Consider the following 14,966-nt stretch of genomic DNA (forward strand, 5'->3'; position numbering starts at 1 on the left):
TTCCCCGCGCGCGTGGAGGAGTTGGTACCGCCCTTGGGCCCCTTCACCCGTGGGGACTGAGGGCGGGGGGCCGGGGGGGGGTTCGTGGCGCCCCCTGGCGGCCCTGGTGGGGGCTGGGGGCGCGCGAGGGTGACTGCGTGGGCGTGGCGTGTACCCGGCCCGTAACGGCCGTTCGGGGCGGGCGTGGGACCGGCGGCCCTCCCTGCCCCACTTCCTCCCTGCCCGCTCTTCGTCAGCCTTTGCTTTAGTAGCCGGTGTTTCTTCTTCTCCCCCCGCCCTTTCGCGTTTTCTCCTGTGGCCGGTGCCCCGGTGTGTGGCGGGGGCAGGGGACGGCAGGGAGCCATGCTGCCTTCCTTCAGTTACGTGACTGATCACCCCGGCTTCCGCGGTACTATCAAAAACTCGCCGAGTGACTTCATAGTGACAGAAATCGAGATGCCCGAACGCTTACTTAGTGACGCCCGGGCAGAATCGCTTCAGAAAACCAGCGAAGCACCGCTGGAGCAAAGTAACCCCTGCTTGCAGCAACCCAAAAAGCTGAGAAAGGAGCCTCCCGGCCCCTTCGCCAAGGGCTGTCATGGTGGTGCGCCCAGTCCTTCGGAGTGTGACCCAAGGCGGGCAGGAGGCCGCTGTTCTGCATCCCCTAACAAAAACCAGCCCGAGGCTGAACCTGGCATGAAGCCTGGCCTCGAGGAAGCCAGTAGGTTGGAGTCCTTACTGGGCAAACCCATGAGCGAACTGCTTAATAAATTTGCTTGTGATCTGAAGGATGCGTGGGGCTTGGAAAACAATGCCGATGCTGGCGCTAGGGAGATCTCGCTGGGACAGGTACTTGACAAGAAAAACCGAGCTGATCTACACAGTGCTGTTAGGCAGAAATTCCCCTTTCTAGTCACTGCTACGAAAGACAATGAAATGATTGTAAAAGGAAATGCTGACTACAGAGAACTTGGTCGGTTGGTGACTGAAAAGGAAACAAGTGATTTCTTTAAATTTTTAGATGCAAAGCTAGAAAATTCTACATTTTCTTTTGAGCCTGATGGAAACAAAGAGCACAGAAAAGTAGTTCACCATTTTATTAATAGAAAATTTGGAAAACTTCTAGAAACAAAGTCTTTTACTGTGACAGATGCCAATGATCAGCCAAATATGTCAATAATGGTACGATTTCGAGAAAAAAGTTGTTCCAGAAAAAGGTCTGCTGGTAGCTTCCAGGAAAAACAAGATCTTTATACAGGTAAATATTACATTTTTAGTGAAAGTGTTGGGTAGTATGGTGTTCTTTAGGGAGACTGAGTCTCAGAATCATTTTTTAGATGGTATATAGGCCTGATTGACCCATTGTTTATGGTGAAATAAATCATTATTAATGCAGTGTAGTTACATCACTGGAGAATGAGATGGATGAATCAAGTTACTGCAATTATTTTACATAAACTGTTCAGTGATAATGGTTACAGTTCTTCTGGTTGTAGCACGAACTCTGTTATTCCCTGTGTGCTAGCTTTCCCTTGAAAGTATTTGGGGGATTTTAGAAGATGCATCTAGATTTTGGGCAAGTTAGTAAGGTCAAATTTGATTTATGATCTCATTCCTTAAAGCATTTGGTTTCTGATATAGAGAATGTTTCTACCAATAAGTCAATACGTGTTCATTGAATTGTGTTGCATTTTATTGGGTACTATTTTTAAAGGCAGCAGGGGTTTCTGGTTGTTCCAAGAGTTTTGTTTACTCTGTCTTTATTTCAGTCTTTCAATACTGAAAATGTCCCATTTCCTTTAGTTTTGTGGGGTGGGGGGACTGCTTCTTTGTAGTTTCCATACTATTATAGTTTGAAGGAAAGACCTGCCCATCTGTCATGGCAGAACACCTGTATGATTTAGAAGTGAAAAGTAGAAATTCCTAATAATTCTGAGATTATTGTTTCAGCTTTCACCCTTCAGAAAGAAAATCTAGAAACACTAGAAGCAATTGGCTTCTTGGCTGCTGAACTTGGTGTTCTTCCTTCAGACTTCAGTTACACTGGGATCAAAGATAAGAAGGCTATTACTTACCAGCCTATGGTTGTGAAGAAGGTGACTCCTGAGAGGTACTAACAATCTGGGTGCATTAAGTTTAGCAAATATTTGTATATGTTAATACATATCAAGATGGTTATGATCTTCTGAAATGTTCTTATTGATGTGTCTTCCCTTCTTTTGTACTCGAGCACAGTGGAAATGGCTTTAATATTCTGTGGCTTTATGGAACATACAGCTTAGTGCTTTAGTCCCCCACTGTTGGAATTTAAGAAAAAACCTTGCTTTTCTCTGTATTTTTCATAACACAAATATATTATATCTTCTGGGACAGTGTCCTTCCAATTCATGTTCATGGAATCCAACTTTACAATTTCTTAAATACCATCCACTAGTTGGAACTGAGGAGAAGCCTACACTACATGACACAACAGATTTCCACCTACTATCAAAGTACTGTCTTTTGGTCCACGGGCAACAACTTAGAGGCTTTGTGTGGGTACAAAACTGAAGTAAATCATTGCAAATATCCTTTGGACAGATGCTGTGCTTGAGTGTTAAGCGTTAACTCTACTGCATTGTCCAGTTTAGAAACATGGGACTAAGTAAAGAAGATATCACCAAACTAAGGGCAGAAAATACATTCTGAATAACGAACGTGTCAATAATACAAGACGTGCCTTTCATTCCTCATTTTTGTTACTCTCTGTAGCCAGCTTAGTGGGTAAAAACATATGTAAGTTCTGCAATAGTAACAGTAAAAACGCTGGAGTCAAAACTATACCTTATTTCTTTCTTAGCTTTAACTTTCTAGTGGTTTTTGGTCTTAGAAGCAAAGTACACTTTGCAAATAAAGGAAAGCAGAATTTATGTTTTTAGGATTTATTACAAACAAAAAAATATATATCAGTAGTACAATTCCACTGCAAACTGGGCTGTAAGGCCAGTTGTTCGAGAGATAATTAGCAAAACTTTGTATTAACATTTAAATGACTAAACAAAATAGTTAAATCCTTCCAAGCCGCTATATAATAGGGAAAATAAATAATTTTTATAAATAAATAATTTATAAAGGTATTAAAATAATAGTTAGAATGTAAGCTCTTATGCTGAAAGTTTCCTTTGATTTGAATGACTAATACTTACACGTAAGAACAAAGAGATTGAGCGGATACTTTAAAGGGCAAATATTTGAACTGTCAGCTGTGTTTCCAATTACAAGCATGTGCAAGCATACCCAGAGAATCAGTGTGCCGAGTTTGTTTTTCTTAAGGCTGACCAAGAAAGAGCAATTGTGTTTGGAGTCTGCTAGAGCACATCACTTTTTCTTGTCCTTTTTTTTTTTTTTAATGAAAAGCAGATTTTTAGGACTGAAGAGTAAATTACTTGTTTTTCAATTAAAAAATGTAAAATTCATTTCAGTTGCCATGAGAAAGTTCAGTGAATGGCTTCATTCCAGTATCTGTTGAGCTCCAGAATATAACTACAAATGAAGGAAACATTTAGAAAGTATTTCTGGACTATAACTAAATTTTAAGACTTCTATCCCTGCGTTTGCTTTGGTTTTCTCATAATTGTTTTAAATCCCTTTTTATCTTTTTTAAGTGTTTTTACTTCTAGTGCAAAGGTGAAGAAGACATTTATTAGAAGTTGAATAGCTTTAGTAGAGGATGGTTCATAATTTCTCCCAATTATTTATGCAGGTTGAAAGAAATTGGAAGCAAAGTGGGAAAAAAGGGCATGAAAATACACAACATACATTCAGTGTGCCAGCACCTGAGACTTGGTCAGCTGAAGGGCAATCACTTTGATATAGTTGTGAGAGATCTCAAACACCACAGTCATGATTCTTCTGCAGATTTGAAAGGGAGGATATCTGAAGCAGTGGAAAGCGTTAAGGTAAAAAAGCCTCATGGTTGCCAATGATGAATGGAGTTTTAATTCTGTGCTGTAAGAAAATAAAAGTACTTTTAAAGAAAATGCTTGTAATAGCCCAATAATGGCTCTAATTCCCAGTTTTGATGCTTTTTGCTTTTTTGTGTCTTTCCTGCATTACTTAAGGAGTCACAGGAGTAAAGCTGCCTTCCAAGGAGGGGGACCATAAGTTAGTTAATTCTGTGTTACAGACTGCAGACCCCAGAGTGGTGTAGCAAGGCAGATGGGAAGTTTGGTAGCAAATGAGTATGGATATATGACCTATTGCTGCACACACCCAAGGCCAACCAAAGTGATGGGTTTCACTGTGGTGGCTGGCAGCATGAAAGAATATCGTTACATCTATCAACTGGTTGTCTTTTTTGGTCTTACGGGGAAAATGCGTGGTTAGCTTAGGTGGAAATCTGCATACTTTATGGCATAAATATATGTGAAATGTCCATAGCAGAGAAAGATGCCCTGGAATTCAGTGGATTTTGATTGCTGTTATCCTTAGTCCCTGAAAAAAACCCCATCATTGGACATTCTTAAATCACTGAGAAAAGTAAAAGAAAAACATGGAAAAGAAAAACTTTGGGTGTTTGGTACAGCAGTAATTTTCATGCCCTATCTTTCTCACTCATAACCTTAATACAAATCACCTTAAGAAGATTAATCCAGGCATAATGACTTGAATGAAAACTACCCAGTGTGCAAAAGCAAAATATATTACATGTATTTTGGCAATTAATTTTAGAATCGTTAAGGTTGGAAAAGACCCTTAAGATCATCAAGTCCATTATTGAAAAACATTCAACTGGTACTTAAACGCTTTTTTCTCTCTCTCTGTCCATCTGACTGGTTTTTTATTTTGCTTTTTGGAAAATGAACACAGATTCCTACGATAGCGTGTCTTGCTTTATTAGATTTAGCTGACTAGTCAGATGATGGATGACAAAAGCAGCATGTGTGTTAATCCGAACTAGAGACTTTTCGTCTTCCATGAAAACAAAGTCATGTACGGGACCTAAGGATGTCCAAAGCATGGTTATATAATTTGAACTGAATAACAATTTCCAAAACAAATGCTCTATGTCTTTTGCTTGTCTACTCCATGCATACTAATTATTTTCTAGGAAAGGATGTTCTCATTGGGTCACGTGGCTGTGATTTTACTGCCCACATGTGACCTAGAACTCACCAGGAGACTTAAAATCCCAATTAGCAGAAATGCTCTCTTGGTCTTTATTATTGTAATAATAATGCAAATGATCTCATGTAAAAAAAGATTAGTATTTTTAAGAAAAATGTCCAACAGTGGTTTCTGTTCATTACCTGTGCTATGCCGCATTTGCTTGAGAAGAGTTTCCACAGTTTGGCACATATAAAAGGCTTGATTACTTTTACTTGACCTGTAGTTTTATTTATATTAACTATATAGAAATAATTTTATTTCATTTACTTATTTTTTATGAAAGTGAAGGCAATGAAATTATTTTGTTGTCTTTTTAGATGTTTCTAAATTAGCTGCTAAAATATTGTAATGGATCATAAGTTACAACTTTTTAATGTATTATTTCTGATTAAAAAACTGTCTGCATTTTGGATGTAAATGTTAGATGCATGTATGTTGTACACTTGGTCTTATTAATTGTACCTGGTACTTCCATGCTTTAAACATTTTTGTTCTTCATTCTAGACAAAAGGTTTTGTAAATTACTATGGACCTCAGCGATTTGGGCAAGGACAGAATGTTCAGACAGATCAAATAGGATTGGCTTTACTGAATGAAAAAATGGTATTTTCATTTTTTAATTTAAATAGTTACTGTCAAGTTAATTTCACATTACTGTTTCAATGTCTAGCGCTGGAGTTGACCTTCCCAGAGAACAATTTCATTTGTGAGACGAACCCATATATGTGATGGAAGTAATTGCCAGATCAGTTTTGACAGCAACGTAAGCATGAAGGTCTTCATGCTGAAACAAAAAGATTTTTTTTTTAACAGCAGGTGCAGCTTTAAGTAGTTCAGGAAGTGATTTTTCTGTCCGTGATTGGTATGTGATTGTGATTGTCATCGTCCCACTTCGCAGGAAAGTGTCTGCATTCCGTACAAGGTTTGAATGCTAAAATGAAGCAGTCTTTATACAATATTTATTCATGGTCCTGATTGCCTCCTAACTTGTAGCCTCTTTATCCTGCTGGAGTCTATATACTTCTTAAAAATGTCACAAGATATTAACCATGATCATATGAAAAGATTTGCTTTTTCAATACCACAGTAATTTATCTGCTATATAGAAGAGATTGCTGCTTTCCATTATTCCTTGGCTTCTTTCCCAAACTCTTAGTTCTGAGCAATTGCTCCCATGTAAGCTAAGGAAAGCTTATTTCTTAAGCAATAATTCATAAGGTAAGAGTCATATACTTTTCAGTGTATATGGTATAGTACTTGGCACAAGTCTGAAACAGAATCAGACACTACAAAGTCAAATGAACACTTCAGTATCCGTTTCTTCTAATCTTGTTTTGATTCTGAGCAAAGTCAGGAAAACTTATGCTCCAAATATAAGCAGAATCAAGACTTGAGGGCAGCCCATAAAAGTTACTGTTGATCTATCTGACATTTTGAATTCTGGTGCGCTAGCAGTTAGTACCAGGTGCCAGTGCCTGAAGAGTAATGATTTAAATCTCTAGTCTTAATGCAGGTACTTTTTAATTTAAAATATGTAGGAACTACTGTTTATATTAAAAATGTGCCAGTATGTGCTTGCACAGTCCAATGCAGAGGAGGACAAGAACCAGATGTCACAGGTTGGTGTAAGTGCTAGCAAACTGTGGTTCCACTGGTGTTGCAAGTAGCAGAGGTTAGTGCAGTGTTTTCCCTGTCGCAGTGTCATCTAACCTAGTACAGATCAGTACACAAACAAAAAAAAAAAAGATAGATTGTTGTCCCTCTGTGAGACTGTGGAAAGTGTTCAGTCTAAATTTTGTGTGAAACATGCAGAAGGGAAAGAGGGAACCTTCCTGTTCAGGATAGAACAATGGCATTACAAAGTGGAGGAGTTCTAATGGGATGTACAAGAAGAGTGACTGATTTCTCATAGAGCTTTGAAAGCTGTCTTGTGTCTCCTGCGTGACTAAAACCTTTCTTTAATCTGAGAGGGAACACAACCACATTGGTTTGCTCTTCATGGCATCTTTTGTGAAATGGAGAATTTACCATTGACCTTAAAGAACTTGTATAATTTTGAGAGGTTGCAGAATATGTTAACACAGAATTTGGTTGACAGATAGTTATATTTAAATGCAAAAAAACACATTAATATTGTCCTTTAAAGGTGAAAGCTATGAAGTTATTCTTCACACCCGAAGATACTGATGACCCTGTAAACGACGCAAAAAGATACTTTCTTCAAACTGGTATGTCCAGTTAAATTGTCTCTATATTTATTCAGGGTTGATATTGTGAGGGAATAAGGTGTTGCTGCACAGAGAGATACTTTTTATTTTGCTGCTGCTTTATACCACTTAATAGTCTATTCTGCAGAACTCAGTAGAGTTGCACAGTTAAAAATTAGGTGAGGATGAGGCCCTAAATATGCAAAAGAGTGGAAAACTAATGTACTTCAGGTGCAAGACAGCGTAGAAACAAACGCTGTATAGCATAATGCTGGAAAAGACTAAGATAATTTTATCAAAGCCGTTTCAGCCTCCTTCCATCTGTCTGCTTTTGGAATATAAACTTCTCCTCCCTAATAAAGCAAACATACAGGAATGAGACATCCAGCTCATACTCAGCACTTACCATGTGTGGGCATCTAATTTTCTGAGATTTCTCTAACAATCTTAGCTCTCGGTTTTTGCACCTTTGGGCTTTGCTTTTACATCTCTTTAATTATGTACCTCTTCCATACTTCCCTGTGATCTACCTTCTTTCGGTCTTGAAATAAAATCAACAAAATATGTCAAAGGCAGAAATGTGCCGAGTGAAATGCTCTGTTTGACATATTTATTGCTTCTACCATTCAACTTAACTTTCTCTCCAAAACTAAAAATTTGGAGTTGCTCTCGACTTCAAATATGTTTTCTTATTATATTAAAATGATATATTGTTTTATTCTTTTCAAACATTCCATGTCTGTTAGCCTGCTTATCACTGTAGATTGACAGAACAGCTGTGATATATAGCTTCAAGAGACACAGATACGTGTCATTTCAGAAAAAAGATACAGTGAATCATTCTGGGACACAACGAGGAGATTCCGATTGGACACAAAAGGGAAATTTTTCACAGTGAGGAAAGTCACCCATTGGAATAATCTCCCCAGGGGAGTGGTTGACTCGGCTACATTGGACACTTCCAAGATTTGGCTGGACAGGGTGCTGAGCCGTCTTGTCTAGACTGTGCTCTTCCTAGAAAGTTTGGACTAGATGATCCCTGAGGTCCCTTCCAACCTGGGATTCTGTGATTCCATGATTGCTGTCTGATGCATGGAAAGACATTGATCTGGACTCTTAAAACAGCTGCTTGCCTTTTCCTGAAAGCAAAAGGTAAAAGGCTATGCAGAAGGCTTCATCAGATAATCACGTGATAAGAAAATATGTAAACCATAAAATTTTAAATATACAACGTTTTTATAACATAGTACAAATGTGATTAAATAGATTTTAATGCTGGTTGACACTCAGACTTCCCAGTGGCCAATGCAAATTGTACCTTTAAAATAAAGACAGTTTTTACCCCCTATGAAATATGTGTTCTGAAATGATGTAAAGTAGAGGTTTAATGTTCTTTTATAGCTTGGTTTTTACTTTCAGTTACCTGATCTAAAAAAGCCTTTGGAGTGATGAAGTAACTTTCTAAAAAAAAAAAAAAAAGGCAAGCTAGGCTAAATGGCAGCTAGTTAGTTCGGTTTATACTGCATGAAATAGAACAGAATTCATGGGACTGTGTTGACAGGCATCTAAGATGAAATTTGTCTAACATGCCACATTGAAGGAAAGGAAACAATAACCTAAAAGTCAGTGTAAAGAGGGTAGACTGACACCATTGTTCCCTACCTGATTATTTCATCTTCTTAAGTGTATTTTTTCCTAACAGGTAATATTTGAAAAATCAGGGATTACTTATATGGTTATTTTTGTTTATATCAGAAGATGCAAAGGGTGCGCTTGTGATGCTGCCAGAATTTAAAGTGAGAGAGAAGATGTTGCTACGAGCTTTAAATCGCTATGGTGTAAATCATGAAGGTTGTACCAAAGGATGGCTCAATATTCCTCATTCCATGCGCATATTCTATGTCCATGCTTATTGCAGTAAAATTTGGAATGAAGCAGCATCATATAGGCTGAAGATCTATGGTTCAAAAGTTGTTGAGGGTGATCTTGTTTTCTCAGAAGAAAATGATGAAAACATTTCCCTGAATGACAAGGTGAGTCTTCACAAAACATTTCTTGTAAAGAAAAAAAAGTAGCTTAATGCACTTGAATACATACTCAGACATACTCTGGTGCTTTTATTTTGGTTCATTCATGAAAATATTTAACGTAAGTGACAAAGCTGAACAAAGTGGTATAGATTTTTTTGATTTACCTTAAACAGGCGCATAAGCTAGGTGTATATTAGCAGCTTTTAGCTGTTCTTACTGTTTATTTTATTGAAGAGAGAAGAAGGAACAGAATGTCAGAGTTGATATATGTAAGAATTTAGCCTCCATGGTATATAATGCTCTTCTTAGGATCTGACTAGGGGAAGACCTTCAGAGTGGATGGCTGGGTGTGCCTATATTATCAGTCAGTGCAGATTGGCTCTCCAGGTCAGACCTTCCCATTATATATATTAATGAATGTAAGCCCATGGTGAAAGGTGGCCTCAGACTGAACTAGTAATCTCATTGCAGCTACACAGTCAAAGCACATGTAGCAAAATTTCACTTACTCAGGCAATTAAAACAGATTGACAGTGGGTCTAAACTGTTAGCAGTTGTTCAAAAAATGCAGCAGTCTTCTTGGGAAAGTAGTAAAGGGGAAGGGAGTGCTTCTGCTCGCCCACAGCATGGCCTGGGTGCTGTGCCTTGACCCATGGGTAGGACAGTAAGCAGAAGCCAGCAGTGGAGTGTATGCTGGTCCCAGGTCTGGGCATGCTGAAGTCCATTCTGAAGTAATCTCTTCTTTCAGAGTTAGCATACCTTTTTCTTATTGTGGAAGCAGCTGGGTCTCTTTTCCCAAGTAACAAGTGATCGGACAAGAGGAAATGGCCTCAAGTTGTGCCAGGGGAGGTTAGGATTGGATATTAGGAAAAATTTCTTCACTGAAAGGGTTGTCAAGTATTGGAACAGGCTGCCCAGGGAGGTGGTGGAGTCTCCATCCCTGGAGGTATTGAAAAGAAGGGTAGATGTGATGCTTGAGGATATGGTTTAGTGGTGGACTTGGCAGGGCTATGTTTATGGTTGGATTCAATGATCTTAAAGGTCTTTTCCAACCTAAATGATTGCATGATGCTGTCTTTCTTCTGATCATCAGATAAAGCATAGAATTTTACAGCGTTTTACTGGATGATAAACAGGTGTGTGCATAGGCAGAATGTATCTCATTTCTTTTGGGTGAACATCTTACAGATTTGAAAGCAAGAGCACTTGGAAGGTTACTGAATAACCCTCAGCCCCTGTAGAGTGGCTTCTGTTTCCATTGTAATTTTTCTTCAACAATATTTTTGAGAGTGATTGTTAATAAAACAAGTAGGTCAAATAAAATGAAAATCAGAGGTGTCAAATTCAGTATTGAGTTAAATATATATTCCTATTTAATATAAAACATTTTTCTTAGTATTTTTGCTCTTGCTGATGTATCACAAGATTGCATAGGCACAGTTAACTTCAAACTCAAAGAATATGAGTTTGTAGGTTTGCTAATTAGTGGTAGCTAGCATCAGTAAATATTTAATGCAATGCCATTTACCAGTAAACAGATTACTTTATATTAAGCATCTCTACTGTTTGTCATTCCTGAAATAGATTATTGTCCTTGCAGTAGTTAAATAACCTTAGAATCCTTTATGGGTTTGGGAGTACAGTGCGTAATTGCTAAAATGAAGTGTATGTTTTATTTTTTAAAAAGTTTTTTTCTTAACTTCTTAAATGTCGTGTCAGGTTCATGTAGTCACTGCTCCAGAAGAGTCAGCTAACAAATACTCTATAAACCAAGTAAGTCCGTATGAAAAATTCTGAGTTGTTTGTCTCTTTATTTGATGAAAATGTTTTGTTCTAAAAATAATGTGATTAAGTTAACTGGTGAAGTCTTCTTCCATGCCAGATTGCACATTAAAGAAAACACATGTGAACTAATCTCCACTCTCATAACAAACAGGAGGAAAGAATATTTACTTTGTAATGGAAATAAGTACAGTGTCATTTGTAGTATGGCGATATTTATCTTGAAGCTGAATGTAAATACTTCGAAAATTTTTTCAGTCTGCTTGGAAAACATTCAAGAGCTGTCGATGTTCTAGTTATTGAAAATCCAGAGTGCATAGTTGGGAAGTCTTACATAGGCAACTTAATCTCTTTATTGCTGTATCTTTCCCAACAAGCAAGGAAATTAATGTTAGTATATTTCTAGTCTATTTCTAGTATATTTCTATTAGGAATCCTGATCATTGATTATTTTTTCTGCTTTAATTACATCCAACATATCTGCCTTGGACAGCTTTACTTCACAGGAGAAGCTGCTGGTTTACTATTTCAGGCCCCAAAACACAAGATTTAGACACAGGGAAATTGGTGGACTTTATTTCAAATATGTTTGTTGTTTTGTTTTTTTCTTTGAAGGTTGTTCTTCCAATGGTGGGACATAGTATCAAGTATCCCAGTAATAAAGTTGGGCAATGGTACCGTGAAAGGCTTTCTAAGGATGAGCTACAGATGTGCAAATTCAGAGTGTCTCCATTACAGCTGAATATACCTGGATGCTACAGACCCATTTTGAAAAATGTTCAGAATCTATCATATTTTTTGGAAGGTAGTGAAAAAGGAATTGAAATTGAAGACAACCATCTGAATGAATCAAAAGTCTCTCTTCATATATCATTTGATCTTGATCCTTCATGTTATGCAACAGTCTGTCTGAGAGAAATAATGAAATGTGACTTTTAAGACTCCAGTTAATGAAATATTGCAGGAATATTATACAATGGTGATATTTTATGTATAATACCAGCAGAATTAAGGAGAATAACAGGTTCAAGCCACAAACAGGAAAATTTTGTAGATTGAGTTTCATGCTGATTAGGAAAAAACCCACTAGAACCCTTTGGAATCTTCAAAAAAACGCTTCAAACCCTAAATGCAAACCCTTGGATGCCTTGGGATAAAGCTGTGTTATGCCAGGCAGGTTTAACAGAACTTAAAGAAGCCATGGGCTGCAAGCATGAATTTCATATTTGCATAGACATCTGACTTGCCAAGTTAACTCCTGGAAAAATGTTTGCAGCAAACAAATGTATCTTTTATTTTGTAATCATTAAAAAATAAAGAAAAGGCTTATACTAAATGCTGTTCAAGCAATGATGTGACAAGCTTGCAGCCTTCAGGTACCTAACTGAAAAGCTGCTGTACCAAGGTTCACTAAATACATTGTGGTTTTGTTGTGTTCAGGCACCAAGTGTTAAAAGGTAAAAGTCCGGTGTCAATAATGACAAGTCATCTGGTACTATCAGACTGTTGATGAATCCCCCATCTTGAGTTAATGCTAAGGATTCCAAGATTAAGTAGTGCATAGCTGTTAGTTAGTGCCTGTTCAAGTAAGCTCATCAAGATGAGGTGAGTAATCCACGTAACTGCAAAACCATTTATAATAAAACCAAAGACCTGTTTTATTGTTTACAGGATGCAGACTTTATTCCTACTACTGTAAAGCCTTAGGGTGGCAAAAAAAATGTTAATGGAACTATCCTTGGGAAAAAGCTTTTATATTTTTTTCTTAATTAAAAAAAGTGGCTGTGATAAAATGAGTGGATTTGTGGAAAAGGGGAGAGCAGAAAATGTCATTTACCTTGACTTTAGCAAGGCTTTTGACACTGTCCCACAATATTCTTGAAAACAAGTTAGGACATTATGGTCTGGCTGGGTGGACAACCAGGTGGGTAAAAAAGTGATTGGATGATGAGGCTCGAAGAGTAGTGATTACACAGAATCACAGGTTGGACGGGACCTCAGGGATCATCAAGTCCAACCTTTCTGGGAAGAGCACAGTCTAGACAAGATGGCCCAGCACCCTGTCCAGACGACTCTTGAAGGTGTCCAACGTGGCGTTGGATTAATGGGTCATACCTTACCTGGAGTGAGTGAGTACCACAGGGGTCTCTCCTGAGCCCCATCCTGTTTCATGTCTTTGTCAGTGACCTGGAGGAGTGGATGGAGTTCACCCTCATCAAATTTGCAGGTGACATCAAATTAAGGAGACAAATGGATGCTCTGGAGGATCATGCTGCCACTCAGGGCAACCTAGACATGCTGGAGGGACAGGCCAACAGGAACCTGATGACATTCAACAAAGGCAAAGTGCTACCCCTGGGAAAGAAGCACCCCTACAGCAGCCCAGGCTGGGGAGGAACAGGCTGGGGAGCAGCTCTGCAGGAATGGCCCTGGGGGCCCAGTGGGCAGCTGAACATGGGCCAGCCGTGTGCCTTGGCAGCAAGGATGACCAGCAGCCTCCTGGGATGTGTTAGAAAGGACATAGCCAGTACAGCCAGTAGATCAAGGGAAGGGATTATGCTTCATTTTTCAGCATGTGTTAGACCACATTTAACTCCTACATTGAGTTTTGATCCCCTGCACAAGAAAGACATCAAAAAACTGGGAACAGTTCAGCAAAGGGCCTTCAGGCTATTTGGGGACTGGAGCACTTGCCATCTGAGGAGAGGCTGAAGGAACTGGGCTTCTTCAACCTGGAGAAGAGATGGCTTGAGGGGGAGCCAACAGCAGCTCCCCAGTACCTATGGGGAGGTTAGCAAGAACATGGAGCCAGGCTTTTCATAGTGGTGCATGGCAGGAGAACAAGAGACAATGAGCATAAATTTAAATGAGAGATTCAGATTGGTTAAAAGGAAGTAGGACAGCCAGGCAGTGGAACAGGCTGCTCAGACAGGCTGTGCAGTCTCCATCGGAGGTTTCCAAGACCCAGCTGGATAAAGCTCTAAGCAACTTGGTCTGAGCTCAGAGGCAACCCTGTTTTGTGGAGGCAGTTGGACTAGAATCAGAGGCCTCCTCTAATGTGGATTTCCCTGTTATCCTAAGCAGAGTATTGCAAGTGTTTATTCAATCTGTAGATGGCAGTATGACTTAAAACTAAAATGGAAAACTACTCATTTTTACTGAAAGAGAATTAATAATATAAACTGAATTCTGTTTATGGCATCAGTCTTTCTGTTGTTGCTAACAGCTGAGTAAAATAAATCTCCCAAGGCTGATAAATAGAACTGGAATTACAGGAGTAGGAAAAATAGAAATATAAAAATATAATTCACATTATTTCAATGCTTGTACAAAACTGTAGCAATGAAGGATCCAGATAATTCACTGCCTTAAATAAAAGGATTACTCTGTAGTCTGTATAAATAATTTAAAACTTGACCCTTTGCTTTTATATGGGAAAATAGACTGTTGTGCAAACAATAGCTGCAGAGCCACCGTAGGTGACTTACAGTGCTTGCTCTACTACAGTGCTTACTCTACACCTCAAGTGTATGGTATACAGCCAAACTGATTGAAAAATCTATTTCCCTGCCATGACCCATCTGAGACAGCTTTGTTCTTGTCTTTACTTCTCAGTATCACCTCTTCTGTCTTCCACCTGCCCTTAAAAGTACCCCTTTTCTAGAAAATTATTTTTAGTTCAAATTGTTTTCATACAGCACAGCTCAAAAAGAGTTGTCCTGTCACCACTGATATGGTAAAGTGCTCCAGTGCGGACAGGAAGCTGCATGCAATGACCAGAAGAAATAAATTAGCACTGAAGTTCCATTTAAAGAGACTA

At 38.7% G+C, this 14,966-nt stretch overlaps 1 protein-coding gene across 3 annotated transcripts; it reads left to right on the forward strand.

The window, feature by feature from the left end:
- The first annotated feature begins 67 nt into the window (after positions 1-67).
- On the forward strand, positions 68-12,958 carry PUS7L (pseudouridine synthase 7 like). 3 transcript variants are annotated; one of them, XM_075080973.1, is made up of 8 exons: positions 68-1,237; positions 1,930-2,089; positions 3,722-3,917; positions 5,632-5,730; positions 7,274-7,355; positions 9,090-9,367; positions 11,084-11,137; positions 11,762-12,958. In XM_075080973.1, exons 1-8 carry the CDS (start codon positions 343-345, stop codon positions 12,083-12,085), a joined length of 2,088 nt encoding a protein of 695 aa, XP_074937074.1. In that variant the 5' UTR covers positions 68-342; the 3' UTR covers positions 12,086-12,958. The 3 variants fall into 3 exon arrangements, with proteins under 3 accessions (XP_074937074.1, XP_074937076.1, XP_074937075.1); XM_075080975.1 differs by having other exon boundaries at positions 222-1,237; positions 2,011-2,089; XM_075080974.1 differs by lacking the exon at positions 11,084-11,137 and having other exon boundaries at positions 222-1,237.
- Positions 12,959-14,966: the final 2,008 nt, after the last annotated feature.

The sequence above is a fragment of the Phalacrocorax aristotelis genome, chromosome 1 (genome assembly GCF_949628215.1).
Source record: "Phalacrocorax aristotelis chromosome 1, bGulAri2.1, whole genome shotgun sequence".
NCBI classification, from domain to species: Eukaryota; Metazoa; Chordata; class Aves; order Suliformes; family Phalacrocoracidae; genus Phalacrocorax; species Phalacrocorax aristotelis.